This window comes from Abrus precatorius, unplaced genomic scaffold (assembly GCF_003935025.1).
Source record: "Abrus precatorius isolate BTA unplaced genomic scaffold, Abrus_2018 Scaffold7, whole genome shotgun sequence".
Taxonomy (NCBI): domain Eukaryota; kingdom Viridiplantae; phylum Streptophyta; class Magnoliopsida; order Fabales; family Fabaceae; genus Abrus; species Abrus precatorius.
Genome location: NW_020874417.1, coordinates 28,213,792 through 28,227,590, shown reverse-complemented (window position 1 = coordinate 28,227,590; position 13,799 = coordinate 28,213,792). Strand labels below are relative to the sequence as shown.

The window sequence follows — 13,799 nt, the reverse complement described above, 5'->3', positions numbered from 1 at the left end:
ATGAAACTTTATGGGGCTGAGAAGGACATGGCAAGGAAGAAACTTGCAAAGAATCAAAGTTGGATTGCTATTACCACAGATATATGGACTGCAAGCAACCAAAATAAGGGTTATATGGCTATCACAACTCATTATATCAACGATTCCTGGACCCTTTAAAATCAGCTAATTAGATAATCTTTAATTTTAAGTGATCTCTAATTTTAATGCCATTGATTATCCTGTATGTCGATGATTAATATTTATGTTTTTCTTTTTAAATCCTATTTAAAATTTTAAGTTTGTCTACGTTCCTGCACCTCATACTAGGGAAGTACTTGCTAAAACATTGCATGAATGCTTGTTAGATTGGAATATAGATAGGAAGATGTGCATTTTGACAGTTGATAATTGCTCAACAAATAATGCTATGCTTGCTCGCATTTTAGAAAAATTTTCTCGTAGCTTTCTTATTTTGGGTGGTCAGTTATTACACATGTGATGTTGTGTTCACATACTGAACTTAATTGTTAAGGATAGGTTGTCCATAATTTCTGATTCTATTGAAAAAGTTAGAATAGTGTTAGCTTTTGGACATCAACACCTAAAAGAGAGAAATTCAAAGAGATAAATGAGTAAGAGAAAATTTCATATAGTAAAGAACTTGTTGTTGATTGAAAAACTAGGTGAAATTCTAGATTTTTTATGCTTGACACTGCCATATAAAGATGTGTTCGCTCGATTGCTGGTAGTAGATAATCAATATTGCATTGTGGTTAGTGAAAAAGATTGGAAGATGACACGTGGTATTTGTCAAAAGTTGGAAGTGTTTTATGATGTAACTCGATTATTTTTTGAGACTTTGTTTCCAACTGCAAATATTTATTTTCCAAAGATATGTGAAATCAAGTTGGCTTTGGGTGATTGGTGTATCAATGCTAATGTTATTATTACAAAATGGCTGAAACAATGATTACTAAATTTGATAAGTATTGGAGTGTAATTAATGGGGTGATGGCTGTTGGGACGGTATTAGATCCAAGATGCTATTTTTTTCCCTTAAATTTATGGAGAAGAAGCTGTTTCTAAAATTGAAAAAGTTGGATATATTTGTCAAGATTTGGTGAGAGAGTATGATAAGAAACTAAAAGGTAAAGAGCATGTTTCTTTGTCTTCAAGTTCAACCACAAATGTTTCAAAAGTGGGTGGTGGAAGAAAGACAAATTAGAAGTCAAATTTTGCAAGTTATGTTAGTGAGAATAACAATGCCATTACATACGATAAGTCAAAGCTAGACCATTATTTGGAGGAGCTAGTGTTGCCTGATTCAGAGAAAGATTTTGACATTTTAGGTTGGTAAAAGGCAAATAGATTAAAATATCCAACATTACAAATGATTAAAAGGGACTTTTTGGCTATTCCAATCTCTACTGTTGCCTCATAATCTTTATTTAATACCAATGGTCATTTTCTTACTCCTCGTTGTAGTAAATTATGCTCTAACACATTAGAGGCATTGATGTATACCCAAGATTGGCTATGGAATCATGTCAAAGGTAGTAAAATTTTCTCATTTCAACTTTATATATAAGCATGTATGCAATGACAATTGATAACTTTAACTAATTTATGCTTTCTTTTTCAGGTTCTTCTTCTAATGCAATCACATACTTGGCATATGGCACAATTGTAGAAGATCGAGATGTTAATGTTAGTATATTTCATAATTTTAGTTTCAAAATTTTCACAAAAATATGCATCTCATACTATTTATATTATTTTTATTTTGTAGAAAGAAAGTGATGCGATTGGTACTACTAGAGTTACTACTTTGTGAATCATAAAGTGCACGTAATCGTTATAATTTTGTTTTGTATTTGGAGTAGTTATTATGTTTGCTATGGTTAAATGTTGTACTATTTATTTTCAATTTGAGACTAAGTGTTGATTTTCTATAGTTTTGAGACTTGATTATGCGGGTTTGTTGTGGTGATAATTAAATTTTTATGACTATATACTACATTTTTATCATTATTCAAGTATTATGCTTAAATTTTATAATTTTACACATTGTATTTATTTATTTTTTACAATTTTTAGCGAATTTGCGGATATCCATAGATATTCATTTAAATCCGCGGGGAATGCTTATACGGATGCCCGACGGGTTTGAGGCAGGGATGGGTATGGCGGGCATCCACAGGGCGGGTGACGTACCCGCCCCTGCCCCGCCATGTTGCCATCCCTAGTAGGGATTCTATGATGGATTACCAGTTGAATACCAAAGAATAAACTCCATAACTCAGCTGTTACTAGAGAGTAAAAATTAAATTTACTGTAGAAGCTAACAATACATGTTCCATATATATTCCTAATTATGTCCCTACAAGTAGCAGTACCATCAGCTCTAGATATAGCACCATCTACATTAAGTTTGAGGTGGTCAGCAGGTGGAGGGACCTATCTAATAACCCTATGAGATGAGGTGGAAACAATCCTGCCAAAAGAAGAACAATGTTCAACCACAACTGATAAAGGATAGTACCAAAAATCAAATTCTAATTCTGAAATCTATTAGAATTTGATTGGGAAAGATTATTAGTAAGCCAATTAGATATCCTAACACTGAAAAACTTGACCCATTGGTCTGCAAAAATAAAGTGGCTCCAGACATCTTTAGCAAAGAAATAATCTCGTAAAACATGGATAACAGTCTCCTTATCATTACCACACTTAAAAGATAAAAGGGAATTCATCATCTTTCTTTTAAATCTCTCATCATTAGTTACCAATTTCTCATGAGCAGATTTCCAAAGGAAAAAAGAAATTTTGGGAGGCCCCTCCCACTTCTAAACAGAATTAAACAAAGTTTGACTAGCCTTATCAGTAATCTTGTTATTAGCCAACAATGAATAAGTAGTTTTGATTGAAAAAGTTCCATTACTGGTTAAAGATAAGAACATAGAGTCCTGCAAATCAGCGCTAACAGGGAGTCTGATTAAAGTAATATACTGGTAGATTTGGGCTGGGAGGGTAGGGAAGATTTTACTCCAATCCCACTTCCCATTAATAGAAAACATGGCTACAAGCAGATCAAAATTCTCAACATGAACATTGGACTTAGCAAAATTAAAGAGATTACTGAAATTAGGGACTCGCCTATTAGTTCATAATTTTGTTGCCATTCCATTTCTAATTACCCACCCGAGACCTTTGTAAAATAGGGGCCAAATAGACATCATACCCTTCAAAAGATGGGAAATTCTAGCAACATTACTAAGAAAAGGACCACTTCCCAGCTTAAACTTATACTTATAGGTGAGGACCTGGGCTCATAAATCAAAAGGGGAGTTTATAAGCCTCCAACAAAGCTTCATCATAAAAGCTTTATTAAGGGTCTACAAATCCCCAACACCCAAGACCCTCTTCATTCTTAGGCAAGCAAATTTTTTCCTAACTTATAAGGTGCATTTCCTGCCATTTAATGACCCCTAGATGAATGTTTTACAAATACTATTGATCTTATGACAAACGAAGCTAGAAATTGTGAGGGATTGCATCACATAGGAAGGAATACTCATTAAGCAGGATTGAACCAGCGTAACCCTACCTGCAAGGGATAAAGAATTCATTTTTCAAAGAGATAATTTCTTCCTAACCTTATCAATCAGAAAAGAGAATTGGTTCTTATTGGGATTCTGTGTATCAATAGGGACTCTAAGGTAAGTCCCAATCTTATTACAAGCTGAAATTCCTAAGCAATTCGAGATAAAATTCCTAATGCATATATTAGTGTTTTTAGAGAAAAAAATAGGGGACTTCCCATTATTTATTTTCAAACCAAAGGCAGCACAAAAAATACTTAAAACCTATTTTATTATATCTGCTTGGTTAAGGCTAGCTTGAGAAACTAAAATAATGTCATCCACAAAGAAAAGATGAGATATTTTAGGCCCAACATGACTAAAGGAAAAAGGAATCAAATCATTACTCAGAACCTTATCTTTAACTAAATGAGCAAGTTTTCCATACAGAGCACCAAAATGTAAGGAGAGAGAGGTCCCCTTGACAGATACCCCTGGCAGGAAAGAAAGAATCAGTTATCTCACCATTCCAATTGATTGACATGGAGAGGAAAGATATGCAATAATGAATTAAATTGATTATCTCAGGGGGAAGGCCTACTTCCTGCAAAGTATTAATAATAAAATTCCATTTAAGTTTGTCATGTTTTCTCAAGATCTAACTTAATAATCATGAAACTATTCTATTTTTAAGCGAATTAAAAAAATGGTTTAATTCTTGAAAAATGAAGGCATTATCAATGCCCTGTCTACCAAGAATAAAGCTATTTTGATTTGCTGAAATAATGTGAGACAGGAAGACTCTTAATCTATTAGCCATTATTTTAGTGATCAATTTGTAATTAACATTACATATGGAAATAGGTTTGAAATTGCTAATGTATTTCGGTTTATCCATCTTGGGAATAGGAGAAATATTAGTTTCATTTACTTCCCTAATTTTACTAGGATTCTGGAAAATATCAAGAGCAAATCTAAGAATAAAAGGACCAAGGAAGTCCCACTAATTTTTGTAAAAAAAGTATGAATTCCATCAGGCTCAGGAGCTTTAAAATTCCTAATAAATAAAAAGAGAGGCCTTAAGCTCATCCAAAGAAAAGGGGGACAAAAGAATAAGTTTATCACATTCCCTTAAAGGGAGAAAGGAACTGGTAGTGGTCAGATCAGAGCCAAAGAAATCAGGATCAGAGTAAAAATCTTTAAAGTAAGTCACCATCATAGATTTTAAATTTAAGGGATCACATTCTCAATCATCATCCACATTCCTTAAAGACTTAATAACATTTTTATTTCTTCTAAGAACAGCAGCTTTATGAAGAAAAAAAAATTGTGTTCCTATCCCCTAGTTTTATCCATTTGGACTTGTAGTGGTGGAACTAATAAGCCTCCCTAGGTCCAGAATCTATTGGTACTCAAACCAAAGCATTTTCATTAGGTTACATAAAAAAGAATTCTCCATAGAGCCAAGTTTGTTGGAGATTCCTTAATTCTACTTAGAATTTGTTTCTTTCTAAGAAAAAATATTACCAAAATTTGGAGAGCCAGACTTGTTGGAGATGCCTTAATTCTACTCATTATTCGTTTCTTTCTAAGAAAAATATTACCAAAAGTTGACTGATTCCAATCAGAGATGTTATCTCTAAATCTTTGGATGTTCTCTGTCCAGGCACTAGAGGTAATCCAAGATTTCTTATCCTGATTAGGGAAGTCTGGGTAAGAGATCTGAGGGGCTAAGAACTTAAAAGGCTTAACAGACTTCATAACTGTATTATTAGACCTAATTCTAAGCCAGAGACCACTATGGTCAAATTTAAGAATAGTGATATGGGTGACTAAGCTATTAGGAAAAAGAAAAGTCCAATCATCATTGGCTACAACTCTATCCAATCTCTCTTTTAGGCATCCTCTATGCCAAGTAAAAGAGTTACCCTTGTAGCCCAAATCATATAGGTTACATCTATTTAGATAATCAATAAATTATTTCCTATTGTGTTAGTTAATAGAGCTGCCACCACACTTTTCCCAATCATACATAACAGAGTTGAAGTCCCCAGCTAAGCACTAGGAACTGTGGACTTCATTACTGAAGTCTATTAACTCTTTCTAGCAATCAAGTCTAGTTTTACTATGTAGAGTAGCATAAATAAAAGATAAGACCTAGTCAGGCTGCCTAAACATACTAATTTTCAAGTGAACAGTAAATTTAGTTTTTATGATAACAGTGGCTTTAATCTTTCTAGTGTTCCAGCAGACCCAAATACCCCAGAGAAACCCATAGAATCCACTTTTATTGAACTATTCAAGTTAATTTTTTAATAATTTTGTCCACCCTATCTAGACTAACTCTAGGTTCAAATAAAGCAAGAAAATCTATATTATAAATTCTAATTAAATCATTAACTAACCTAGCAAAAGTTCTATTTCTAGCACCCTTACAATTCCATAAAAAGCAATTCATTAAAAGGGATGGAAAATTTAAAGAACATCCTTAAAATGTTGGTCTTATGCTAGGTTGTAATTCAAAGATTCTCAGGAGGTTTTCCTAATTGTGGGGCCCAAGACTTTGTAAAGGCACCTCCCACTAATTCTTGAATAGAGGTACTATTCCCTAAACCTTTTCCCATAATTCTCATTAATTGTAAAATATCCTCTTGGCTGGTGTTAGCAGGATCAGTAATGGAAGTGTCAGGATTAACCTAGTTTCTGCTTATAGGGTTAGCACTAGGCTCACCCGCACTAGTCTCTATCTTACTTTTCAATATGGATTTGGGTAATTTTTTGTATTAGGTGGAGGATAATGATTTGGTATACTCTTGCTAAATTGCTTAGATTTAAGGGGACCAACAACTTCACTCTTAAGTTCTGCACAATTCCCACCACTAGTGGGTTCCATATCCCTATTATCAATGGGAGAATCCTTACTAGGGCTATCATTAGTGATACCCAAAATGCCAAACCTACTATTATGTCTAAACTAACTTGATTTTTTCTTATGAGGCTTTTTCACTAACATCTAAAAGTCAAATTTCCCTTGCTCATCCCTAAAATTTTTCTCATAATTTTCTTGAGTACTACCCTTGGCTTAGACTTCTATGTTACTGGGATCAACAACTTTCACAGTATTAGGGCTATTGGGGACAGAGCTATGATCAATAGTTTTTTTGTGATGATTGCATATTTTCCTTACAAGACTCTACCCTGTGTCCATACTTCCCACAATAAAAACAGATCAAGTGAAGCCCCTCATACTTCACTTTGAACTCCTGACCCAGGACCTTGAAAGATAGAACTAGCTTTTTATTAATATCTATTTCAATATAGAGCCTAACAAATTCACCTCTAGAAACCAAGGAGGTATGTGGATATATTTTTAACGTAGTTTCTAACCAGGCACCAACCTGCCAGAGAAATTTTTTGTTATAGAGTTCTAGGGGAAAATTAAGGACATAGACCTACATAGCTATCTTCCTAAAGAAGAAATCTTAAGGCATGAATAAAGGCCTTCCCCTCTGGACTAAGAGGTAGTAATCTAATATTAATCAAGGGCTTTCGAAAAGGGCATATTTGTAGTCTTCAAGACTTTCAAATTTAACCAAAAAGAAGTCATTATTAAGGTCTATAGTTTTTAGGTTACTATTCTTGCCCCAAATATTAGTGAGCTTTTGATTAAGAAATTTAAAACTAATATTCTTTCCTAATAGTTTCACAATCAATGTAAATTTCTATGGGTTACATCACAGCTCATAATCTTTAAGAGAGACTTTAATTTTAGGACAAAGATTCTGTACCTCACACTCCTCTATGACTGGTTCATTTGGTTCTTAAGGGAGATTCAACACTTCTAAAACTAATTTTATTATTTCTTTGTCATTAAAAGTTAGATCCATATCATTCTCAACCATACCTTTTTAAGAAAAGAAGACACTAGATTAGAGGAGTTATTGTCACTATCCTTTCCTTGTACGAGAGGATCTACCATGTTTATAGTGTTGTCTAAACTTGTTTTGACTTTCTTTGTGCTTTTAGCCATTAGATCTAGTTCTTCTGAATATTGCTTCTCTTTGTCAGGGAGATCCATTGAGCTTCAGTTTCCCTTTGTGTCCAGATCTACTACCTTAGGGAGCCCTCCTTGAAGATCCTAATATCTCTCGCTAAGCTAACCGCCAAGAGGACAGCAACACAATGCTCTCAAGGGTGGAGAAGTTAGGGTTGAGAAAAAAAGGGAAAGAGAAAACTTTCTCGAAACAAGAAATCGATTCTTGAAGAGTAGCATAGGTAAAACATTTATTATAGTGACAACTTTAATTAAATCATTATTATTAATAATATTAGTCACAAATAATAAATTATTGGTGACAAAATTTATATTTATCATTAAAATATGGTCATTAAGTTACATTTCTTATAGTAATTTCTACGGGGTTCAACTTCTACGTTAATTTCATCTTTATTTATATATAAAAAAAAAATAAGAACAATAAATAAAAAATAATTAAAGTGCATTTATCAAAATTAACTTTAGATTTTAAAAAAAATTTAAAAATTAATCTTTTAAAATGATTTCCCTAATTACAACAATAAAAAAATTAATAACTCTTTTTTATTATCTTTAATAACTCTTTTTAAAAACATATGGTTAATAACATAAAAATAATTAATTAATACACATATTTAATTTTTATTAAATTTAAATCCTTCAAATTTTATAAACACCGTATCAATCACTTATCAAACATCCATGACAATTCACACCGCTATGATACTAAATCAATGCATTTTTTAAAAATCTAAACTAATAAATCCTTATATTACTGATAATTAAATTATTAATAAAAATAATTTGGAAACACTTGGGTATATTTATGTAGAAGATGAAAACAAGGATTTACCGTAAGAATAACAGAAATTATTTTGACTAGAGGAAAAAACATAAAAACAGTTTAAAGACAAATAAAATAAAATAATAAGTCAAAAGAGAATGTTTAGAACATCTAGAAAAAAACCAATAACATTTCACGGGGCCAAAGAGCTAGCAAACGGGGTAAGAAGATAAATGGTGAGTGGAGGGAGAATCAAGTATATGTACATATAATTGCAACATATTCGTTACAATAATTATTATTATCCATAAAATATTGAAAATTAAAAGAGAGAGAGAGAGAGAGAGAGAGAGAGAGACAGAGAGAGAGAATATGAATAGTATAAGGCTTGGTCAACCCAAAATCCAACTCATGAAGACAGTGCCACGAGGCACCCGAGAGAGCTGTAATGAATGAATGGGCGAGCGTGAGGATAGCGTTGACGCCCAGGCTGACGGCTATAGGGACAACCCAATGGCCCTATATATCAACATTCACATCACCAATTCCTTCAGTCTTTGACACCCTCATACTCTCCATCATCTTAGCTAACCACTCCCTCTTTCTCTCTTTCTCCTTTATATTCCTTCTTCCTATGGATTTTCCTGTTTCTCCACATCATTTTACACATCCTCTTGTACCACACCACCGTTTTATCATCACACTTTAATTAACTTTTATTATTTCTACCTTTTTATTTCTGTTTTTTCGTTTCTGGGGTGCCTTCCATATATTGCCGGATACCTACCTACACCATGTTGCAGGATGTTTTCGATCAGCCACTGCCAACAAAGGCGGAAGAGCAACAGCAACTTTCCATTGTAATCACCTTCAATCATCCTCTGCCATGTCCTTTTGCATGCATGCACGCACGCACGCATGCATGCCTTCTAGCTACCTTATTTTCTGTCGTGACTCGTGACATGACATGATGTAATCCTAACCCGAAATTTACGATTTTTCATGCATGCGTGCATGAATGGATGGTTGGTTTTATTTGTTTATGTTTTTTTGCGTGTTTTGTTTTGCTACCATTGTTAGCTTTTCCAAAAGCTATTGGAGAAGCCATTCTCAAATTCTTTTCAAGGCTTCCCTGAGAATTTGCAGGGAAGTACGTGCTTTTTTTTTATTTTTTCTCTCTCTCTCTCTCTCGTAAGGCTTTGCCCAGTTTGATATTATCTTATCCAATCCCAGAAAATGTCATGCACCAAAATGTAATTTTCTGAGGGCAACATTGTAAACTGCAAAATAATATCACTCTTTGCATGATTTTCAACGTGATTAGCCATTTAAACGTAGCTTTCGGTTATTGCAGAATATATATCTTTATGTGCTTGTCTAAGCTTTTCTATTTTTGTTATTCTTATTCAGTTAGAAGGAGAGGGGACTTAAGGACATCATTTCACATGGATAGCATTATGGGTTCCTTTAAGTGCTTTTAAATTCCCATTAAACCATAGTTTCCATACATGAACAAACATAATGTAGCATGGCATGAGGTTCCTTCTTTGTTACAAACTTGGGTACCTTGACCCCTACATGTCACATGAACGCATAAATGCCCGTCTTTTTCTGCCATCAATTTCCCAAAAAAGCCAACCTTCATGGAGAATTTGTTATCTGTTTATGACCAAATATGAATATATAGAACTGAATGGACTAAGCAAGAGAAACCAACCAAATTTGTATTTTGAGTTCCTCATTATGGTGTATTATACACTGATTTATTTCGTTTATTTCTTGACATTTGTATTGATGAACATATATAGGCATGTAACTCACTTTAGAATGCTCACTATTTGATGAAGACATGCAATAAACCAAAGTTTAGACTGATAACAACAAGAGAATATTATCTTTTGAAAGTTTAGACTCTGGAATGGGTTTGTGATCAGATCAGACTTGTTTCTATCAACAAAAAAGAATTGGGGATCAAGCACATAACTAAAACAAATTGTGTAGAATCAGACTTCTACCTGTTTTATAAAGGGTCTATCAAAATATTATTCTCAGTGTGTGTTTAGTAGTTTTTGGTATAGTCATGATGCTTACATTGCTTTTACATCACTGGCTGCAGGATGAAATTTCAAGCCCTCTTAGTGCTCGAATTTTCGAACTTTGTAACCCTGAATTGTTCCCAGAGGCTTTGCAGAATTCTGAGGTTACTTCCAGCTCAAATTGTTGCTATGAGGAGAACTCCTCATATGGCACAAACATATCTTTATCCGTAGATGTAGAAAATAAGTTCAATAGCAATAGCAATACAGTAACCACTCCAACTAGCACTACCACCACCAACAACAACACAGCCAACAGTAGTAATCTGTCTATTATCTTTGACTCTCAAGAAGAAATTGACAACGACATATCTGCGTCCATAGACTTCTCACTATCACCAGCTTTCAATGTTCCATCATTTCTTCCAGTCACATCCCACCAAGAACAGTTTGATTTCTCTTCTGTGCAGCCTCAGGTCCAACTAGCAGCATGTTCAGCTGTGGAGGGCTTTTCTCAGTATCCCACTGACTCTGTTGCACCACTTATGGGAGCTCCATTACCATCCGTTTTTGAGGAGGATTGCATATCCTCTGTCCATTCTTATGTGCCTCTGAACCCTTCATCTCCTTCTTGCACCTATCTTAATGCTGGCATGCCACCATACATGCCTCATGGGCCCCTTAGCACTGCCTTATCAACTGATAGTTCTGGGATATTTGGTGGGGGCATTCTTCTTGGTGCTGATCTTCAGACACAAGAACTTGAATACCAGGGAGAAAATGGAAGAATGTATTGTACAGATTCAATTCAGCGGGTGTTTAACCCTCCTGACCTTCAGGTATGGATGATTTTCAAACTACTTGAGTTATCCATCACTCGTTTCTGTTAACAGTACAAACCATGTGAAAAATGTAAATATACTCCGAAATGAGTAAAACACGATGAATTACCTGTCCATTTCATCGCATTGATTTATTTCGACGTATAATATAAAGAAATTTCATATTTTGAATAGCAACTTCAAATTATGTATGATATTACATAATTTGGAAGATGATATGAGATGATTCAGCAGCGAAATTAGTCAATGTTATTTTTATAAAAAGTTATAAATCCAAGTTTATTTATATATAATATAATATAACATAATATGCTGCTAATTTGTTGGAAGCTAGCACTGTGAGGTTTTAAGTCTGAAAGGTTGCAGCAGTAAGGTTCTTAACAATAAAGAGGGGCTTTATCAGAGGTGAAAGTTTTGCAAAAGATCATGGCCCACAAATTTCTAAGAAGCTGATATGCCCCATAGAATATATGCTCATATCCATCAAAACAGTTGCTAGCATATCAACCCCTTTTTAATCTTATTCTCACCTGTAAAAAGAAGCATAAAATCTAGGCTAGCTAGTTGCAGGAAGGAATCACAACTTTCCACAGAATGTGATAAAAAATAGCTCATTATCACAAAAGACCCACTTTGCCAGTGGTTCTTTTGGTACATCGCTTTCCAGAACCTCTAACTAAGTTAATGATAGTTTGTGCTGATCTGTTTTTCCTATGCGTTGAACAAGAAAGTAACTGTGATTTTATTTGTAATTTATTGTTTTCTTTCCCAGACACTTAGTACTGAGAGTCAGCAACTTGTAGCCGGGACTGGCAGTTCTGCTTCTTTGACACCAGAAATCTCAAACTTGGAGGACTCTTCATTCAAGGTTGGAAAACTCTCTGTTGAACAAAGGAAAGAAAAAATCAATAGATACATGAAGAAAAGAAATGAAAGAAACTTCAGCAAGAAAATTAAGGTACCCTCAAAACTCCCCTCCCACCTCAAATCATCTAACAAAATTGAAATCATGTTATATTTTCAACTTCAACTAATGATGCAACCAAATATGCAGTATGCCTGCCGCAAAACTCTGGCAGATAGCAGACCTCGGGTTAGAGGAAGGTTTGCAAAGAATGATGACTTTGGAGATACCAATAGAACTACTAGTAGCAATCATGAAGAAGATGATGAAGAAGAAGTAAGATTATTAAGCCATAAAAGGACACTTTTTATGCAACTTGCCTAAGTGAAAAAGTTCCCTATCACAGTATCACTTTTACCTCTTTAATCATTGAGGAATGTTAGCAACATAATCTTCCAAACACACTCTTAAACGCATTTCTTCTGATTGGTCAATTTTTAAAAAGGTCAAAGCAATTTTCAAAAGATAATCAATTTATGAGGTAAGGACTTCAACTTTTTTATTAAAAAATAAAGCATATCGAGTGTGTTGCTACCATTTTCTTAATTATTTATTGGTATAGGTTCTAATATTGTATCCCTTGGTAGCAGGTAGTTGTGAAAGATGAAGATGATATGGTTGATTCCTCAGATATCTTTGCTCATATCAGTGGGGTGAACTCCTTCAAATGCAACTATTCCATCCAGTCCTGGATTTGAATATATAATTTGATCAGTAATTCAGTATACCTACATTTAGCTTCTGTAGATTTTTGCAGGCCCTATTCCACCCCAGATTTCTCCTATCTGGTTTTGATGGACGAGGAAACACAATAATTGGGGTCCTTATACTATACCAATAAGTGAATGAAGAACATATAGAAAGTGACAGTCTACTTTTTTTTTTGCGGACACTACCTATCTTATTACTTGTATGTACTAAGAAACACAAGTTTGTATTAACCATAAAAAATATTCATTTGCTTTCATACACTAGTGGAGCTCATTTGTGTACTTATATTTCTTTTACAGTAATTAGGATTAGGAACTAAGTTTGGTTACATTAAAGGGCTTAAGCCCAAGCTTTTAAATATTTTTACTGACTTGGAAAGTTTTTCTTGACTCTGAGATGGTTGATGGAAAGAAAAAGTATCCTAGTAACCCCTGATTTGATTATCTATGGTAGATTTTTTTAATAAGTATACAAATAATAAACCTTACAGCATGCTAAACTAGTTCAAATTGGCTAATTTGGTATCTACCCTTTTGAATAGATAAACATTGGACAACATTAAACAGTTAGGAAAATAAAATAACATGAAATTCAACCAGGGGGAGGGGAGGGGGGGGGGGGGATAAAGACTACTCATGCAACAAAGATTAATTTAGTGACACTAACAAGGAGTTAAGTAGTTTTGTAGAAAGGATAAACGTTTAAGCCACTTTAAAAAAATCTTAACTATATTGTTTGAAAGATTACTTTTACATTGAAATGGGTGAAAAATGAGGTACCCATGAAAAATGCTGTTTTCTTCCTAGGAAAAAGTCCACTTTTACCAGGTTCCAGAAACTAATAAAGAAAAGACCAACAAAAAAAAATTAATGTGAAAAGAATCTTGACGAGGAAGAAAAAAGAAAGAAAGAAACAATTTGACC

At 33.9% G+C, this 13,799-nt stretch overlaps 1 protein-coding gene across 1 annotated transcript; it reads left to right on the top strand.

The window, feature by feature from the left end:
* On the top strand, window positions 1-12,863 carry LOC113871720 (two-component response regulator-like PRR73). Its single transcript, XM_027508818.1, has 6 exons — window positions 1-109; window positions 1,625-1,689; window positions 10,500-11,258; window positions 12,034-12,219; window positions 12,316-12,441; window positions 12,756-12,863. Exons 1-6 carry the CDS (start codon window positions 1-3, stop codon window positions 12,861-12,863), a joined length of 1,353 nt encoding a protein of 450 aa, XP_027364619.1.
* Window positions 12,864-13,799: the final 936 nt, after the last annotated feature.

Excerpts from the sequence above, each read along its gene's own strand:
- LOC113871720 (XM_027508818.1), top strand. The coding sequence starts at position 1 with ATGAAACTTTATGGGGCTGAGAAGGACATGGCAAGGAAGAAACTTGCA. Across the intron at positions 110-1,624 it reads TGCAAGCAACCAAAATAAGG|GTTCTTCTTCTAATGCAATC; the intron begins GTTATATGGCTA and ends TTTCTTTTTCAG. Across the intron at positions 12,442-12,755 it reads AAGAAGATGATGAAGAAGAA|GTAGTTGTGAAAGATGAAGA; the intron begins GTAAGATTATTA and ends CCTTGGTAGCAG.